This window comes from Onychostruthus taczanowskii, unplaced genomic scaffold (assembly GCF_017590055.1).
Source record: "Onychostruthus taczanowskii isolate IOZ18803 unplaced genomic scaffold, ASM1759005v1 scaffold73, whole genome shotgun sequence".
Classification (NCBI taxonomy): Eukaryota; Metazoa; Chordata; class Aves; order Passeriformes; family Passeridae; genus Onychostruthus; species Onychostruthus taczanowskii.
The window spans coordinates 4,101,338-4,119,705 of record NW_024505118.1 but is presented as its reverse complement, the minus strand read 5'-3'; the positions used below and the strand labels follow the sequence as shown (position 1 = coordinate 4,119,705).

The 18,368-nt window shown below is 43.0% G+C and overlaps 1 protein-coding gene across 3 annotated transcripts in view; it reads left to right on the top strand.

Moving 5' to 3' along the window:
* The first annotated feature begins 8,252 nt into the window (after positions 1-8,252).
* UVRAG (UV radiation resistance associated) overlaps positions 8,253-18,368 on the top strand; it is a 92,813-nt gene continuing 82,697 nt past the window's right edge. For all 3 annotated transcript variants that reach the window (XM_041422440.1, XM_041422439.1, XM_041422438.1), the window contains exon 1: positions 8,253-8,540. In XM_041422440.1, the coding sequence (XP_041278374.1) occupies positions 8,460-8,540 (81 nt within the window). In that variant the 5' untranslated portion in view covers positions 8,253-8,459. The remainder of the gene's footprint in view (positions 8,541-18,368) is intronic.

The following is an 18,368-nucleotide window of genomic DNA, read 5'->3' as shown; positions in this document are numbered from 1 at the left end:
AAGTTTGTTGAAAGAATGTAAACATCAGAAGGCTTACCAAAGTCTTACAAAATCAGGGCGACATCCCCCCAGTAGTTTTTGTCTTTGCAGTGTGCTTTCTGCTGTGCTTTGATCAAGGCAGCACAGTGCAGACGCATTTGACTGAGCCAATATCAGCCCTTGTGCCAAAATGTCATACTGCCATTGTGTGAAATCTTTGGAACGGTTGAACTTGATGATCTGAGAGGTCTTTTCTAACCTAAATGATTCTGTACTTTTATGCTTCAGCAGCCATAGAACCCATCCATTCTTTTTCCTTGTCACAACAGAAGGTCTGGATATCCCAATTTTTTTTTAAGTAGATGTAAAGGTTTCATCAATGAAGAGTCAGTCAGAATATTATGACCTACAGATGATACCTTGTAAGTATCAAAGATCAAGAAAGTCTTAGTGGTTTGATATAATGGCATTATATTGTCTGGGAGATGCTTATAGCCAATGAAAGTATAAAGTTTTGGTGCAAATGCTATCCTGAGGAGGCTTAACAGCCAGTAGGCTCCAGTTCTATAGTCTATAGGTATACTGATTTTTTCTCTTCTTGTGTATATTTAGCTTTCATCAATGCTTCCATCTGACAGAAACTTTTCATTCAAAAGGCCTTAAAGGTCTCTATAAATATTCCAAAGAAGGATTTACTTTTCCCATAGATTAAATGCAACCACTTCTGGAGTGGAAAGCACAATCATGACACATCAGATTAACTGATAAAATCACATTACCACCTCTGCACAATGAACATGCAGGTGCAGTAAAGGGAGGGACTTTATTTCAAGCAGAATTCAGAAATAAATTTCCTTCAGAGACTTATGGTAATGTACCAGGAGATATTTCATGGCTGTACTAACATGGGAGCTTAGGAATTTTGCATCTTGTTTGGAAGACAGTTCTTGCAGCAGCCTGCAGTCCCAGTGCTTATTTGTTACATGGGGTCGGTGGTCAGAGACAGAGACAACACACACTTTCAGAGGTCCATGCAACAACAATGAGTTTTATTGTGCAGATCCTCTTTGTATAGGGGGTTTGAAACACTTCAGTCTAAACCACTGACTGGTCTGGTTTTAATAGCACCCGGCTCTTTGACCAGTGTGGTGTCTGCGGCTTAGACTGGAATGTGATTGGGTGAAGTCCCTGTTTGGGTCTGAATGTATCCTATCATTGTTCACCAAGGGACCGGTTTATGGAATTCTGCTGGGTTTCTTATTTATAGCTGAATTAATTGCTGAGCCACAGACCAGCTGTGATACTTATTCGGTTGTGAACTAGCTTTTGGCTTTGATCTACCCACTGAAATCCCAAAGCATCTTCTGTTTGATTGACGTGGGCTTTTAATGTAGTCCCCAGTGGTAGCAACCACTTTGAGGCTGGTGGGTGTGATGGACCCCATGTGCTGTTCTCCTTCATTTAACTGCCTTCTCATTTAAAATATATTTGGTTTCATAGAATTACAGAATTATTTAAGTTCTAAAGCCTTTGAGACCAGTGAGCCCAACTATTCCCCCAGCAGAACCCAGCCCACCACTAATTCATGTCTCCACTGCCACATCCACATGCACACATCTGTTAAATCCTGCCACGGATGTGGACTCTACCACTGCCCTAGACAAACTGTTTAAGGGCTGTATGACCATTTCCATGAAAAAAATTTCCCAGTATCTAACCTTGGCTCCACCCTCCTGTCAGGGAGTTGTAGAGAGGGAGAAGGGCCCACCTGAGCCTCCTTTTCTCCAGGCCGAGCCCCCCAGCTCCCTCAGATGCTCCTTGTCACACTTGTGCTCTAATCCTTTCACTACTTTCCCTATCTCATTCACAATATATATTTAAAATATATGTTTGAGTCTGAGAAGGAAGTTTTTTCCATGTAAATAATAGCCCTTCTGAGCACCAGTAGAGTAACAGATATTCTAAGCATCACTTGCCTTCCAAAGCACCAGTAGTCCTCTTCTGTGTCCTGCGTGGAAATTATCTAATGGTTATGAGCTGACTTGAAAATGTCTTCTACTGAAAGTGGATCTCCTCTGCGCATACAATGTGACCTAAACAGCTTGATGGTGTGTCAAAAAGACAGTGAAGTGTCTCTGTCTGAGGCGGGGTTTATCTATAATGGGACACTCAGGAAACTTAAGATAAATTAATTAAATCAGTTTTAATAGCCCCAAATTTATGTAGCTGATGGTGATGGTAAAGTGCAGACAATGGCCAGATGCAAATTAATACAGTCCCCCTTGGACTTTATTGCATTAAAGACTTATATTACTATTAATTTAGAACCAAGGGCCTCTACCTTAAAAAGATCTGACCTTTATGGTGCTTTTCACTGTGAGCTTCTGATACATTGCCTAGGGATTACCAGAACACCTTAGGTATCTGCAAGTGTCTCACAGCAGTTCAAAATAACCTCTGTGAAGGGAGCAAACATATTCAGCTGCAACTAGAAATACAGATCCTAAGAAATACCTTGGACACAAACAGGTGCAAAGTTCAATGCCCACAAAAGCAGTCTCTTGTTTTAGTCACTATTGCTTAAGATTGATCCCTCTCAAAGCAAAGCTAAACTCTTTTAACCCCACATCTATGGCTGTAAATGACATTTACAGCCATAAATAATGCATTCAGTGCATAATTTGTCCTTTTTTCTCTTTAAACAGTTTACAAACTTGAAGTATTTTGCTCTGCATTTGGAATGCTTCTACCCATCAGTGAAGTATGTCATCTCACTGGAGTGATTTTGCAATGATCTCATACCCCAAAAAGAAGCATATTTGACCTGATCTGTGGAAGAAGTAGGAATTATTGTTAGCCACAAGGTCATTTCTTCCCTTCCCAAAGGTGCTATCCAGCCAAAATTTGCAATAAAGTCTATTAAATAATATCTGTAATAACTTGCAGGTAGTATCGCTCCACTATATGTCATTTTGAAGGATATGAGTCCATGTATCTCAACTTCAGTGCAAAAAGACTACTGATAAAGTAGTGCTTCCAGAAATGGCAATTAAATATTCCAGTGTAATTTCTGGCACTTCCTCTCCGGCACTTCATCCAGCTTTCTCCAGAGCCTTTTCAAAAATACACTTCATTCTGCAGGAGTCTTTACCAGATTTTGTTAAAACTGCTTTTTTGAATTTTGTTAGTTGTAATTTTAATTATCTTCTGGTTTTGCTTTCAAAAAAAAAAAAAAGTCCAGAAGAAATGCCTTCTGGTATTCCATAATGTCAAAGTGAGGAGTTGCCAGTGTGAGTTTAGACAACACATAAACACAAGACAGAGCCAATAATCTGGTGATGTTTTTGACTGCTGAATTCATCTGAAGAAAACTGAAGATCACATAACTACAGACTGGCTGAGACTGAAAGGGACCTTAACGCTCATCTTGTTCCAGCCCTCTGCCGTGTGCAAAGACACTTTCAAAGAACTTTCTACTACACCAGGTTGCTCTAAGCCCCATCCAACCCGGCCTTGAACACTTCCATAGATGGGGTAGCCACAGCTTCTCTGGGTAACCTGTGCCAGGGCCTCACCACCCTCACAGGGAGGAATTTCTTTGAAATATCTGATCTAACCTTGCTTTCTGTCAATGTGAGGTCATTCCCCCTTGTCAAAGACTCACAGAGTCACAGAATATTCTGAGTTGGAAAGGGCCCACTAAGATTATTCTGTCATTCCAGGTCCCTGTCCAAAGTCCTCCTCCAGGTCTCCTGGAGCCTCTTTAGGCACTGGCAGGGGGTCTAAGGTCTCCCTGGAGCCTTCTCTTCTCCAGGCTGGACATCCCCAGCTCTCCTAGCCTGTCTTCAGAGCAGAGGGGCTCCATCCCTTAGGACATCTCCGTGGCCTCCTCTGGACTCTCTCCAGCAGCTCCACATCCTTCTGATGCTGGACTCCAGAGCTGGAGGCAGCTCTGCAGGTGGGGTCTCACCTAAGCAGGACAGAGGGACAGAAACCCTTCCCCTGCTGCCCTGGCTGTGGGATCAGCCCAGCACATGGGGGCTTCTGGGCTCTCAGCACACATGGTCAAACCTGTTCAACTTCTCACCCATCAATACTCTAAAATTCTTCTCCCATGGGCTGTTCATTCTTTGCCCAGCCTGTGTTTGTGCTTGGGATTGCCCTGACCCATGTGCAGGACCTTGTAGGAATACAGCTAGAAAGTCAAGCTGGGAGCACTGTCCAGCTCATGACAAAAGTGGATATGTCAGCCTTAGTAGGCCACCAGCCTTGGCAACAGAAAGCAGAACCTTGAGGAAAGAATGCAGAAGTTAGCAGTGTGCTTGGTACGATGTGCTTGGTAAGCAGAACTTATATGAGATAATGCATACCTGCACTAGTTAGTAGGAGGCTCTGAATTAAGCAATGTTACGTAGTTACATAAATGTTATAGTTGTGCTGTTTTTAGCAATTGCTGAAAAGGTATATAAGCTCAGCTTTGTGAATCAATAATGGCTTCATGTGTGCAAACCATGGAGTCAACATCTCTTTCATCAATTGCCATCAGGACCTTGGATGTGATCTGGTTGAACTTCACAAGGTTCACACAGACTCACTTCTCCAGCCTGTCCAGATCCCTCTTGACACCATCCCTTCCCTCTACACAGTAGGGGAAGGGATGGTGTCCACTAAGGTTGGGTGGATGGGGAGGTTATGGATGTGGGATGCACAGAGTGCTCCCATGTCCATAACCTTTCCATCTGCCCAGCCTCAGTGGTGTGTCTACTGTACTTGCTGCAGCTGCAGGAACTTCATCTTTTATCATAACACACCTCAGGAACACCCATGGGGACATAATAAAGGTTATACTGTGATCTTCAAAATGATGCAGACAGATAATGACAACCTTTTGATTTGGTTAAAAAATTCAAATGACAGTTTCCTAGGGCATCAGTAAATTACACAGGCCCTATGTAATGCCATATACACGGGTGAGTTGGGCAGTACTGCTCCAGCATTACTGCCTCCAGTGACTGCTCATAATTAGGGGCCAAAGAAACCACTGTCCAGCTGAAGCTTTCAAATACTCTGCTTAAAATAATCCAACAATCCTAATTAATGAATGAATTATTGTAAGCCCTATAATTCCACAACAATCTGGGTTATTAAATGCCTGTCATCATGTTGAATGGTCACTGTGGTGAACTATACAAGGCAGGTACTAAACCTCCCAGAACTCATGAAAATCAGATGTAAATCTGAAACCTTATCCCTACAAATGCCCTTGGAAATTGTTCTTTTTCGTGCTGACATAACAAAACCTAACAATAAATCTGAAATTTAGAATAAGGCCAAAGCTTGAGCTAGTGTGAGCTGGAAATCTGCCAGGACTTCTTTGCAGCTGTATGAGTTCCACTGCTACAAAATCAGCAATATATCCACATGGGTTTTGGGGTCATATTTGAATTTTTCTCTGAGCAATATTTTACTTTTTAGTCCCTGAATTGTATGTTAGAGCTCTCAGTCTACATCAAGCAGCAAATGCAATCTCCATATACAAGACAGGTGAACTGCAATGGTAAAGAAATAATTTGACTTTTCTAAACACCACTATTTTATCATCACAGTCTGGTCCTATAGAAAAGAATAAAAGTAGGAAAATCCTGCCATGGTAATGACATATGGACTTAAAATTCAGCAACTTTCACTATGTAAATTAGTGTCCTGGTGTTCTCTGGGATAGAGTTAATTTTTTCCCTAGCTAGTATATGGTTGTGTTTTGGATTTAGAATGAGAATAATGTTGATAACATATTTTTTATAGAAGGAGAAGATGAAGAAGTGGGGGGAAATCAGTCACAGAAGCATCATGTTTCATCTGAGGATGGACTTATTTTTTTTTAAACAATGTTTTGGGTTTTTCATATTTTGGGCAAACAAGCAGTGGCATCTTCACACTGCTTCCATAAATTGTTTTCAGTGCTTTATCTCAGGAAAGACTATTCTTATAGCTGTGATCTTCTTTGATTTTATATCTAAGTCTAAGCTAGAATTAGTCTAGGTCTCTGGAGGAAACGTATTGAGAGTCTCAAAGGCAGAAAGCATTCTCAAAATTTCTTGATGTTTAGATAATTTTGTCATTCTGAATGCATTTTTCACACCTTGAGCAAAGAAACCCCCCAGATTTCATCCTAAAAATCAAGTTTCAATCATCCAAGGTGAAGATGGAATGCTTAAAAGGAAGGAGCGTCTTGTACTGAACCAGAAACCAGGAGGTGAATCAGATACAACAGGTCCACAATGACTGTGTTTGAACTTCCTGATCTCAGCATGTCTCAGGAGTCTGGGTGCTTGAAAATAGAACACTGGCTATAGAAAATACTGAAATAGAAGTGGTGGTTTGTTTTTTGGTTTTTTTTTTTTTGGTTTTTTTTTTTTGTTTGTTTTTTTTTTTTTTTGGTTTTTTTTTGTTTTTTTTTTTTTTTTTAATCAGAAAGAAAAAAAAATGGAGACGTGCTTTTCCCCAGAAGATATTCCAAAAAAGGCCACTGTTTTTAATTAATTTTCTTGATCAGAGACAGCAACATCCTGTACTCACACACACACCAGACTCAACGATGTCCAAAACTTAAGCTTGAGGTATCGAGTTTATTTAATGCCTACATGTAGAATCAAACAATTTGGGAAAAGAAGTCCATATAGATGTGTTACTATGAGATAAACCAGGGAATCACCCAGAAGAAAAGTTTAGCATCTCCATTTCAACTAGGAAGCATTTTGGAGAAAAGCAGACCATGGTGAGCAGTTGCAAAGGAAGGAGCAGGATGGAAGATTACTTCATGCTACAAGGATGGCCATCAAACCCCAGAAAACTTGACTCTTCATTCCAGTTTTAATTTTACTTCCTCTTTTTAACAAGTTCACTGTTGAATACCCTAGACCAAAATAAGTGCTGAAGACAGTGCTGTTACAACATCTCACTGGAGCACAGAATATTACAAACCAAGGAGTATTGCAGGTGAATGGAGCTTACTGGGCTTCCAGCAGGATGGTCTCCATGGTGTGAGAGATGCATGGTCTCCTCTGTTCAGGATGGATATTGCCTGGGTGGGATGGGATGGAGGTAGGTGCTGAGGGGATGGTTGCATTGGGCTTTGGTGTGTGTGGGCATCATAGCTGGTATGATGTGAGGCGAGCTGGCCTGATGTGGGATGGCTTGGCATGGAATGGGATGGGTCCATATGCTGTGGGAAGGGTTTGTCTGACATGGGGTTGGTTGGCACAGTGAGGGGCTGGTTGGTCTGTTGTCGGGCAGGTTGGGGTGACATAGGGCAGGTGGATGTGCTATGGAGAAGGCTGGCGTGATGCGAGGCAAGTGGATGTGATGTGGGGAAGGTTCATAGAGTCATAGAATCATGGAATAAGCTGAGTTGGAAGAGACTCATCAGGATCATCAACTCCAGTTCCTGGCCCTGTGTAGGACACCACAACAATCCCACCATGTGCCTGAGAGCATTGTCCAAATGCTTCTTGAGCTCTGTCATATTTGATGCTGTGACCACTTTCCTGGGGAGCCTATTCCAGTGCTCAACCACCCTCTCAGTGAAGAACCTTTTTCTAATATCCAACTCAAACCTTTCCTGACTCAGCTTCAGGCCATTCCTTCAGGTGCTGTCACTGCCCATAAGAGTTGAGAGACTGGTACATGCCCCTCTGCTTCTCCTCCTGAGGATACTGAAGACCTCAGTGAGGCCTACTCTTGTTGTTCAGTCTCTTCTCCAGGCTGAACAAAATAAATGACCTCAGCTGCTCCTTATAAGACTCTCCAGACCCTTCGCCATCCTCATGGCCCTCCTTTGGACCCTCTGCAGCAGCCTAAAGCCTTTTTTATATTGACATGACATAGATGAATGTGACACTGGGCACAGGCGGGCTTGTTTTGGGGCAGGTGTCACATGGGGCAGGTGGATATGATGTTGGGCAGGTCGCAGCGATGAGGAGGGGTGCTGACAATGACACCGGTTCCGATGCACAGAGTCGGGCCCAGCCCCGCAACCCCTGGTTGCCATGGCGACCGCCCCTCCGCCCCCCGCCCAACCATTTCCCGTCCCACCACGTGATGACAACAGCACCCGCACACGTGACGGAGGGCAGGCAAGCAAACTCGATCTCCTCCAATCATCGCCCGCAGTTGGGGTGCCGTCCGCCTTCCGGAAGCGGGCCCTCTAATCGGCGCCGGCGCGCGTTCCAGCGGTTTGACAGGGCTGGCGCAGCGGGGCGTTGATTGGCGTCAGACTGAGCCAGTGGTAGCTCGGGAGGCCGCGTGGGCTCCCGCCCCTACGGCGCCAGGACCAATGGGCGAGCGGGAGGCGGAGCTCCGCCCACCCCCCGGCACTGCGGTAATATGGCTCCGTAGCGGGCGGCCGGCTCGGCGTTGCTGCCGCCATTAACCCCTGCGCGCCCGGCGGCCCCGGGGGAGGGGAGCGGGGACCCTACGTGAGGATGACCTCGGCTGCCGGTCCCGCCGCGTTGCCGCCCGGCTCCGCCGCCCGCGCCCTGCATGTGGAGCTGCCTTCGCAGCAGGTACGGCGGGGCCTCGGGACGGCGCTCGGAGGGCGCTGAGGCTGTGGAGGGTGTCCTGAGGTGTGAATCAGGGGTGTCCCCTGAAGTGTGGGGTGTTCTGAGGTGAAGGGGATGTGCTCTTTTAGGCGTGGGATGCCCTGGGGTGTATACAGGGGCGTGCTCACTGAGGTGTGGGTTGTTCTGGGGCGAAGGGAGATGTTTCCTGACCTGAAGGTGCTCCCTCGGGTGAACGGGAGTGCTCCCTGAGGTGAAGGGCTGGACAGGTACTCCATGGGGTGTCAGTGGGGCTCCCCCGAGGTCTGGGGGTACCTGAGGTAGGGTCCCCGAGCTGATGGAAGGGGAGTCCCTGAGGCAAGGGGCAGTTTGAGCACCTTTCTCTCTTAGGCTGGCATGAAGGCGAGAGGAAGCACGGGGGTAGGGGTCTGTGCCTCTCTCCCGGGGGACTCAGGTGCTGTTTCCTCTCCCAGAACACTCCTTCTGTGCCTACAAAGGATCTGGAGCAGACTAAAGGTGGGAGTTGCAGCAGGAATAACACCGTGAAAATCAGTGTTAAACTTGGGCACCTTGTGAGGCCGGAGCAGCTGGGGTGTCCCCTCCTCCCTCTCTTGGCGGGGTGGGAAGCAAGTGTGGATATAACATGAGGTGTATTGTGAAAAGTGGTGAAATGTTCTCTCCCCATTGCATCTTTCCTTCACCTAACTCTGTTTTTCCTGTTTGCTGATAGTTGGCTTTTGGTTTACTGGGCATTTGTCCCACACTTTCATTTTGGAGAGCACTAATTTTAAGTGAGGAAGGAAGACTCAGTTCTGCCTGAGCATTTAGCAATCCCTATCAAACTGACTCTGTGCCCTTTCCCCTCTTGCATGTGGTGACCTTGATTGTACAGGAGCTGGAGCAGGAGTGGTGAAAGCGGGAGTAATTAGCAAAATTTTGCTTTTCTTTAGAAATAGTGTAAGATGTGAATGTTGCTTTGGCTCATTGACTCAGTGCAGTGGATATTATTACGAGTTAGACACACAATCTGTTTTACTTGACCTACATGTTACCAGGTGGGAGTATAAAGAGTATCTAGAGAAAAAATCAACAGATGTTAACTTGAAGTGGATCTACAACTGCTCTTTCATTAAACATGTTCTAGAAGGCATCCACTTGGGGGCAAAGGGAGGGAAATGGAGGTGGCTGTTGGCCACCTGACCCTAATTTGCAAGGAAGTACTTATTCTGAAATGTGGGTCTGCTCTGTGTTAATAAATATAAACATGAACGCTGCCCTGTATGAACAGGAAACAATGGATTGTCCACAAGATCAAGTATGGCCTTCTCCTTGCCGAATTTTTGGTTTTATTCTTTCTCAGGCTTGTGCAAGGACTGAGTGAATGCTGCAGGGGGAAGCCTGAGATATTAGTCATTGGATTTCGTTTGTGAAAGTGAGACCAAAACAGCCTTTTTCTTCTAGGAGCAGAAACTTTTATAGGAGTTCCTAGGAGCAGAAACTGAGTCATCAATTATAGGATGTTCCAGTTGAGTAAATATTTAGCGAGGATGCTTGTATGTTAATTGTAGCAAGTGTAAGGCTGTGACAGAGACTGAGGTATTCTGCTTTGTGCTCTGCTAACACAAGGACTGTGTGCTGAGGGATCTGGGTACTGTGTCTGTACTTGGAATCAAATTGAGAAACTCAACTGAACACACTGATAGCAAATCATCCTCTTTCTTTGAATTACCTGAGCTCAAAAGTCTGGTACTGAAGTTCAGGATACCTTGAAGGGGCTCAGCACACTGGAGCTATTTTACTGCAGAATTATGGAAAAGATAAGTCATTGCTAGTCTATTGTACCACCTCTGTAATGCCATAGTCTGGCTGACCCAAGCTATGTGATGCTACTTGAGGCAAGGTAATTGTTGCACGAAATCAGCTTGGTGATTTGTTTCAGTGGGCAGCTTTCTCTAGGACACCCAAAGCTACATTTTTTTGACTATAAGAGTTGAGAGCAGGATGGTCTGAGTCATGGCTGGAAATCTCTCTAAAGACAAATTCTCAACTGTGAATTCAAAGTGAGTGCTTTTAATGACTGAAGTGACTTTTTAGGGGCAGAAATACTGACAGTGTAATTTGGATTTAGTGTAGCTTTAATTGTTCCAGTAACATTCACATTGATTAGAAAACAATGTTCCTGCTACTGACACTTCTGCGGGAGAGAAAAGTTAAGTCTGAAACCTTTTGCTACTGTGATGACACGTCAAAAGTGACTGACTGCTTCTGTAACTTGTTTGTGTAGCAGGATGATTGGAGCAGAGAATGTTTTTGCTGTTGTATTCTGTGTTTTAAGTAAGAGAAATAGAGGATATGACTGTAAAGAAATGCATCTGGTTAAGCATAAAATTCCCATTTGAATCCCTTAGTAATTGTGTCAGGATGTGCTCACTTACAGCAAAAGAGAACAACAACAGAACTGAAAATGTGAAATGATTGCACTTTAGGAGCAGAGATTCTTTAGTAATATCTCTTCGCAGTTGCTCGATGCAAGAAAACTGGGAGTGTCATAATAACTTAAGGATTTCTGAATGCTCAAAACAAACTGTTCAATCCTGTCATTATAAGCAGTTCAAAGCAGTGGAGGTGTTGGGGGACCCAAACCTTTCAGACTCTTGTATATCCTCAGTGGAAGGGATTGGACAGAAAAATGCAGCCTGAATGTAGAGAGGCAGTCATGCCACAGTCAAATGATCTGTTGAGCGCTGCTATGCTAATTGCTGGCCAAAAGAGATTTCACGTGTGGCTGTCTAGTGACAGGAAAGCACATAGTCATGGACTCCAGAACCAGTGCCTGGGAGGGTCTACATGAGGGAGGGAGATGGATGTGCTGAGTATGGATGTGGTGGTAAGGAGGGAAGGGGTAAATTGTGCCATTGTGCACGGCCATCAATAGTGGCAGACCAGGCGACTCAATGTTTTCTGTATCTTTCAGGTCACAAACATCTCTTGACAGATAGTGAAAGTTTCTGTGGAGAGGAGCAGCAATGAGGTTTCAGCTACAGGTGTCAGAAATGTATTTTAGGGTAGAGCGAAACAGAGGAACCAGTTAGTGAAACTTCTCAAGGACACTCTGTAGCCTCCATTAACATTAAGGCTGGGATTCCTAAAGGTCCAGTTGGAGTTTTATGCAATTGTGTGAGTCCAAGAGCAGTGCTCATCATACATGACTCCTGTGGCTTCCACGACAGCATCTCTACCCTCAGGATTTGACCATCTAACAAACTCCTTATCCATCTAACAGTCCACTCATCAAATCCATCTCTCCAATTTGGAGAGAAGGATGTTGTGGGGAACTGAGTCAAAGGCTTTACAGAAGTCCAGATAAATGACATCTGTAACTCTTCCCTTGTCCACTGATGTAGCCACCCCATCACAGAAGGCCATTGGGTTGGTCAGGCAGCACTTTGCTTTGGTGAAACCATGCTGGCTGTTGAATCACCTCCCTGTCTCCCATGTGCCTTAGCACAGCTTCTCAGAGAATCTGTTCTGTGATGTTCCCAGGCTATCACAGAGGTGAGGCTGACAGGATGCCAGCTCCCAGGGTCCTCCTTTCTGGTCTTTTTAAAGGTGGGTACTGTGCTTCCCCTTTTCCAATCACCTGGCACTTCACCTGACTTCCAATATCACTTCCAACATCATGGAGAGTGGCTTGGCAACTAAATCAGCCAGTTCCCTCAAGATTGTGATGCATCCCATTGGGTCCCATGGACTTGTGCACATTCAAGTTCCTCAGGTAGTCGTGAACCTAGTCTTAGAGTGTGAGAGGCTTTGTTCCCCCAGTCCCCATCCTGCTGTCCACCTATTTAGGATGTGCAGGAAGAGAGGTTGTCATTGGAGATGGAGGCACAAGAGTTGTTGAGTACCTCACCCTTCTCACAGTTGTTACCAATTTTCCAGCATTATTTATCAGGGGATAACACCTTCTTTGGCTTTCTTTTTCTGGGTAGCACACATGGAGAAGCCCTTCTTTTGTGTCCTCTGCCAGGTTCAGTTCCAGATTTGACTTGTGTTTCTTTCTTTAAAGATGTGCATCACTCATGCACAATGTTTTGGGCAACATGGCAGAAAGGGATGATTCAAAGTGTCCTGGCAAATGTGTTTGAGGGGTCTTGTGTAGGAAAAGTGAAGAAAGTTACTGTATGGGCCCAGGGCTGCACATGAATGAGACTTTAAACTAAACAATAAGAAAACAGTATATTTTTAAACATTAGTTTTCTATTACTCTTGTTATATATTCTTCTGAGTTATATGGAAAATAAAATGCTGATTCTTAAATATTTTACTTCCCCTTTCCTACAAAAAATGGCAGGAGGGGGGCAATCAGAATAATGGATGGAAAGAGTTGTATTAGAATATTGCTTTCACTTCTCTTTGACACACGCTGTCTTTAAATGCTGAGAGGGAGGGAAGTGCTGGTCCAGTGAAAGACCACATTGTGAGCTGTGACCTGCTGATCTTACTCAGTTGTATCCATACCCAGCTGTATCAATGTTTAGTGTTTGTTAGAGATAAATTAGAAGGAGTAGTCGTTAAAGTTACTGGAAAATTGTAATTTTAGCCCAGAAGACTGGCTGTTAAGCTGGGGCTGGAATTTTGCTATCTGCAGTGTACTTTCTGTATTCTGTAAGGGATGCAGGAGTGTTTTGCAGACCAAATGATCTGTTGATAAGTTAGACTGTTATGTCCAAAAGCTGTACTAAGTCAGTTTTCATGCTTTATTTGGGATGTTTGTGGTGGGTTATGGAGTGCTCTTAATTGAGCAACTTGCTAGCTAAAGACCGAAGTCTCATTTATGAAGGGAAACTGACTTTTTTGCTCTTTATTTATCATCCAGCAACAAGATAAGCATAAATATGCTTCAGGTAATTAATCATCATATGCTGTTTGCTTTTGCAACCCAGAGTGTCCTTTAGTGCTTCTTTAAGGTCAAAATTGCCATTGTTTTGATTTTTGATTTGTTCTGTAAGGCCCTGTTTACTTTTTGGGTGCTTCCCTCTGAGTATCACCTTGATATGCCCTGGTTATTCCCACAGCAAATGTGGACCAATGCTCCCTTCCCCAAGGTTATGCTAAGAGGCTTAAGGGACTTCTCTCAACTGCTGCAGTGTGTTATTAACGAGATGGGACTTGCACCCTGATGTCCTTTTCTGTCTGGTGGGTTAGTTCCCAAGCTGTGTCAAAGAAGCAGATACCGTTTCAGTCTTTCATTTTGAGATTAAGTACTTATTTAGCCAAACTCAGAGAAGAGCATCAATAAGGAAAGATGTTATTTCTAGCTACCTCCTCTAAAAGGTTTTGGTTAAAGATGGAAAGACTGTCTAGTTTCCTGTTAGTTGCATCTTATATAAACATATATCAATAAGAGCTTTATCTGGCCAGTGAGCAATGTTTATAAGATTTTCCTAGCCATAGTTTAGAGCAATTTTTTAGGGTGTGCTGACAGTTCTTACTCTTTGGAGCTGTGTTGTTTGCCAGCTCGCTGGATCTGTCGCTCTTGATGTTATAGTGACCATAACCAAATACAGCTGTTGCAACAATACCCAGAAAGAAATTTATTTGCCCAAGACCCTGCACAGGCACATGATTTGGCTTTTGCACCCTTCCTGCTAACATTATGTTTAAGTTAATTCTGTGTATTGAGTCTTGTTTCGCCACATCTAAGCAGCTATGTTTGTGTCCCAAGACTGAATGTGTCTTCTGTACCTGCCTCTACAAAATGTTTTAAATGTGTATTGAGTCTTGTTTCGCCACATCTAAGCAGCTATGTTTGTGTCCCAAGACTGAATGTCTTCTGTACCTGCCTCTACAAAATATTTTAACTAACAGGCTTTTACAATCTTTCTGCAGAAATTAGCACCAAAAAAAAAGATGCAGAAGATTAGTGAGTCGTGTGAACATCATGAGCTTACATCAGTTTTAGTTCTTTCATTCATTTTGGACTCTTAAGTGGTGTAGATTTTCTACATATGATTATGGGGTACAAAGAGAAGATTTCTTGTGCCAGCCGAACAGTTACCAGCTGTTCGTGTAGATTTTCTACATATGATTATGGGGTACAAAGAGAAGATTTCTTGTACCAGCCGAACAGTTATATCATTTTGTGGGGGTAGAAGTTGGGTTCTGAGTTGCTCCTCAGTGAAAATGCAATACTTCCTTAGTGAGGAAGTAGTTTAGAGGTTTAGCTAGTACGAAAGGGTGCAGGGAAGGATAGACCAGAGAATGCAGCTGTCTTTCAAGAGTAATACATAGCCCTAAGTTTTTTCAGTTATAGTATAATTATTTGTTTTAATTATGTTCTGGTGTGACTGTTGCTTTAGTTAGTATTAAAGGAGCAGATAATGCCATAGATGAACATATTTTGTTCGATCTAAAACTGACTTCAGATGTTGCATTCTTTAACTCCATACTGACCTTGCAAAGGGCTGTTTTACATTCAGATAGTTGGAAAATAATTATACTTCTGCATGGACCATGTCAAGTATTGAGATATTCCTTATTCTTCCTGTTTCACTTTCTCTTGGCGTGAATTAGGGCAGACTTCATGTCTTGAACATCTTCCATTTGCTGACTGTTCCTGGTGAAGCTGTCAGTGCAGTGCAGAAGCAGGAGTAGCCATGGCATGGGGTATGGATGATTGGAAACCTGTATTGACCCTTGATGCGTTCACATGAAAGCTACATAGCTGTTTTCCTTCTTAAGGGAAACCTTCAAAAGCCTTTCAGATGCCCAGAAGTGCAAAGGAAAGGAGGCACTTTGATTTAAGGATCTGTGAACTAAAATTCACATTTGTGCATCTTGGAAAACTTTGATCCCGTGTTGATGAAATAGCTTTGATTTTTCTTGTGGGCATTTAGTTTGGGTAAGTCATTCTGCACAGGTTCATTGTATCTGGTTCCTTGCATAAGATGTTTGGAAATGTGAGGTATGTGATGTATGCGAGTGTGTTGCACCTTCACAGGAAAAAGTGTAGTTGTGTTCCTACAGTGCATCTTCCAACTGGTGGTGTCCTCAGTTCTGATTCCTAAATTCCTTTTAGAAATAAAGTCAGTTGCAAGAAAGTAGCTTAATCTTAAAAAGGGAAAGGAGTTCATGGATGTCTGTTGATCACTTGACATGGGGAAATGGAGACAGGAAGAAGGCACAGTTATAAGAAGAACTACAAATGATTCATTGAACTAATTATGGCTGTATATGAACTAATTATGGCTATGTAGCTTTGAGGGCCTTGCTGTCTTCAGATGTGTGCTGGAAGACATTAACATAGAATTCCTTAAAATTCATTATGGTGTGTCCCACAGAAATTACATATCAAATGCTTCTGCTTTGCATCAGAAGTAGATCTGAAAGCCCATTTGATTCTCTTTGACTCTGAACTGTGGAAAACTGTTAAATTGCAAACCTCATAAATCTTCCTAGCGAGTGTGTAAATTAGAGTACAAGCATTTCCTTGCCCTTCTTGTGGTTTTAAGTAGCCATACATCTGAGTAATGCCTAAACTTCCCATGTACTTTTCTTGGGTAGTTATGTTTTGCAGCAGAGGTGACCCAAACCTTCTCTGAGATATGCTCCACTTAAAAAAAAAAAAAAAAAAATTGGAAAATGAGGCAGCTTGAAAACTTACATAAAATTAAGTACGAATTTTTCTCTACCACTTGACTTACAAGAGATTGGATCATGTGATTGCTTCTTAATATTCAAACTGGTACGGAGAGGTGAAAGCAAATAGTGCAAATCTGAGGAAGTTGGAACGTGCAATATTGAAGTGTAGAGCAGTGCTGTGATAATAAATAATGCTCACATTGACTAAATATAGATCCTATTTTGGTAACTTTTTTTTTTGTTTTAGGGCTGGAGGTTTTATACTTTTTAAGAAAAAGACCCAGCTCAACCTGTCTGCTATGAGCTACAAAGCACACAGAGCCCTCTGTTTTAATGTGACTTAATTCTGACAAATATCCAGACATCTAAATAGCTGACATTGCAAGCTCAGGTCCGTTCAGTTCACAAACAGTGGATTTGCTGTAGTAACATTTGTGTTGCTGACTAATCTCTGCCTTCTGCTTTAATGCTAAAATAGTTGGAAGGATTTTGTTTAAATTCTTCCAGAGCTTCTGTGGGTCATAGAGCAAGGAACCAAGCTATGAAATTAATGTGAAAGCAGGTAAAAACAAAGTGTGTACCATATCATACAGAGGTCAAAGCTGATCCTGATCTGAAAAGAATTCAGGGAATTTTCTTCCTTGACAGAATTGTGAGGAATGCACCAGTCTGAAAACAGAGATGGTGCCCAGAGATGAAGACTGTCTTGGCATGTCTTGATTAAAAACTGTTTGATAAGCAGGGAACTCTGTTAAAGGTTAAGGAAGTAGACCTGATGCTGAAATTTCAGCCAGTGTTGAAAGTTTTGTTCTGGAAATACGATAATTGGCTTTTCAGCTCATCAGGCCTCTGAGAGAGCCCTGAGTGGTGATATAACTTTGGTGAATTTGGGCTAAGTAATTTACATAAACTTCTACTTTGCTTGTACAAGATGATTTCCCAGCTTTCTTTATGCTGGTTTTACCATTGTATTTACATTTCAGGCAAAAGTTAGTTTCTGGTTACATGGGTTGTAGGGAAAATCATCAGGAATGGGATGGGTGGGGCAGCCTTTTTCAAATATATATAAAACTTTCTCCCTGTGCAATTGAATTTAGGCTTCATTCTGGAAAATGTATTTCAACTTATAAAATTCTTAAAAAATCTGCCTGATGGAATTTCTGAAACTTGCTTATGGCCATGGGTGCAGTGAGCCCACTGTCACTTAATAACATCTGGAAGTTTTCAGCCAAACCCTCCATTCACAGAGGGGGCTGTTTGATGGCATCTTGGACGGTCCTTGCTGTAAGAAACCAAACTGCCTGCCTTACTTAAGTTCAGATACTCCCTTGACACCTTTGCAAATTTATTCAGCATGTCAAAGGGCCTGCTGAGAGTATAATTGATGAACAGCGTTGCTAACAGAGCCAGTGCTAAAGAGGGAAGACCGTGCTACTGGGAGAAGGCACTTGTGGGACAAGAAGACAGACCTCCCCTTTTCCCAGCTGTGAGCCATTAGATCATCCCAGCTGCCGACAGCATGATAGGCTTCATGTGATTAGAATGGGCTGTGCTGTTGCCCATGTTAGTGACCTGAGCTTCACAAATGAGACTTGGAGCTGGAGCTAGAGTCAGTGTGATGGCTGAGTACCAGAAATAGAACATGGTGTTTGGCTGTGTTCTCATCCAGCCTGGATATACTGACTCTTTTTTTTTTTTTTATTTTTTTTTTTCTGAAGGTCATCAGATTCTTGTAAGGGAATAATGAAGTGGTTAAGATGGAAGAGGAATCACAACTCTCCATGCTTGCTTTTGCTACCCATTATATGACCTTGAACAAATAATTCTGAAATTCCATGAATACTTGAGGCTATTGTAGGTAGTCCTGTTCTCCTGCCATGAGCAGCAGACCTTGTGTTAACAACAGTGCACTTCTCTCTCATTTGACTTACTCCCTTTTCTTACCTCCCTGCTGTGTCATCTCTACAGTGGTTTTTATTAATTATACCAGATTATTAGACAAAAAACAGTGAATAGCTTTATCACTTTTCTTTCTCAGGCCTGGAGGAAAGCAAAGAGTGGCATCTGGATAAGCTTAAGCCGAAAAGAAACTTAAGTGTTGAAGTCTGCCTCCTCTGTCCTCTTCTGTGGTAGGCTCATCTGTGTAGCTGTAGGGAGCTGAATTGGAGGAATTTAGCCAGATGTTACCCTTAC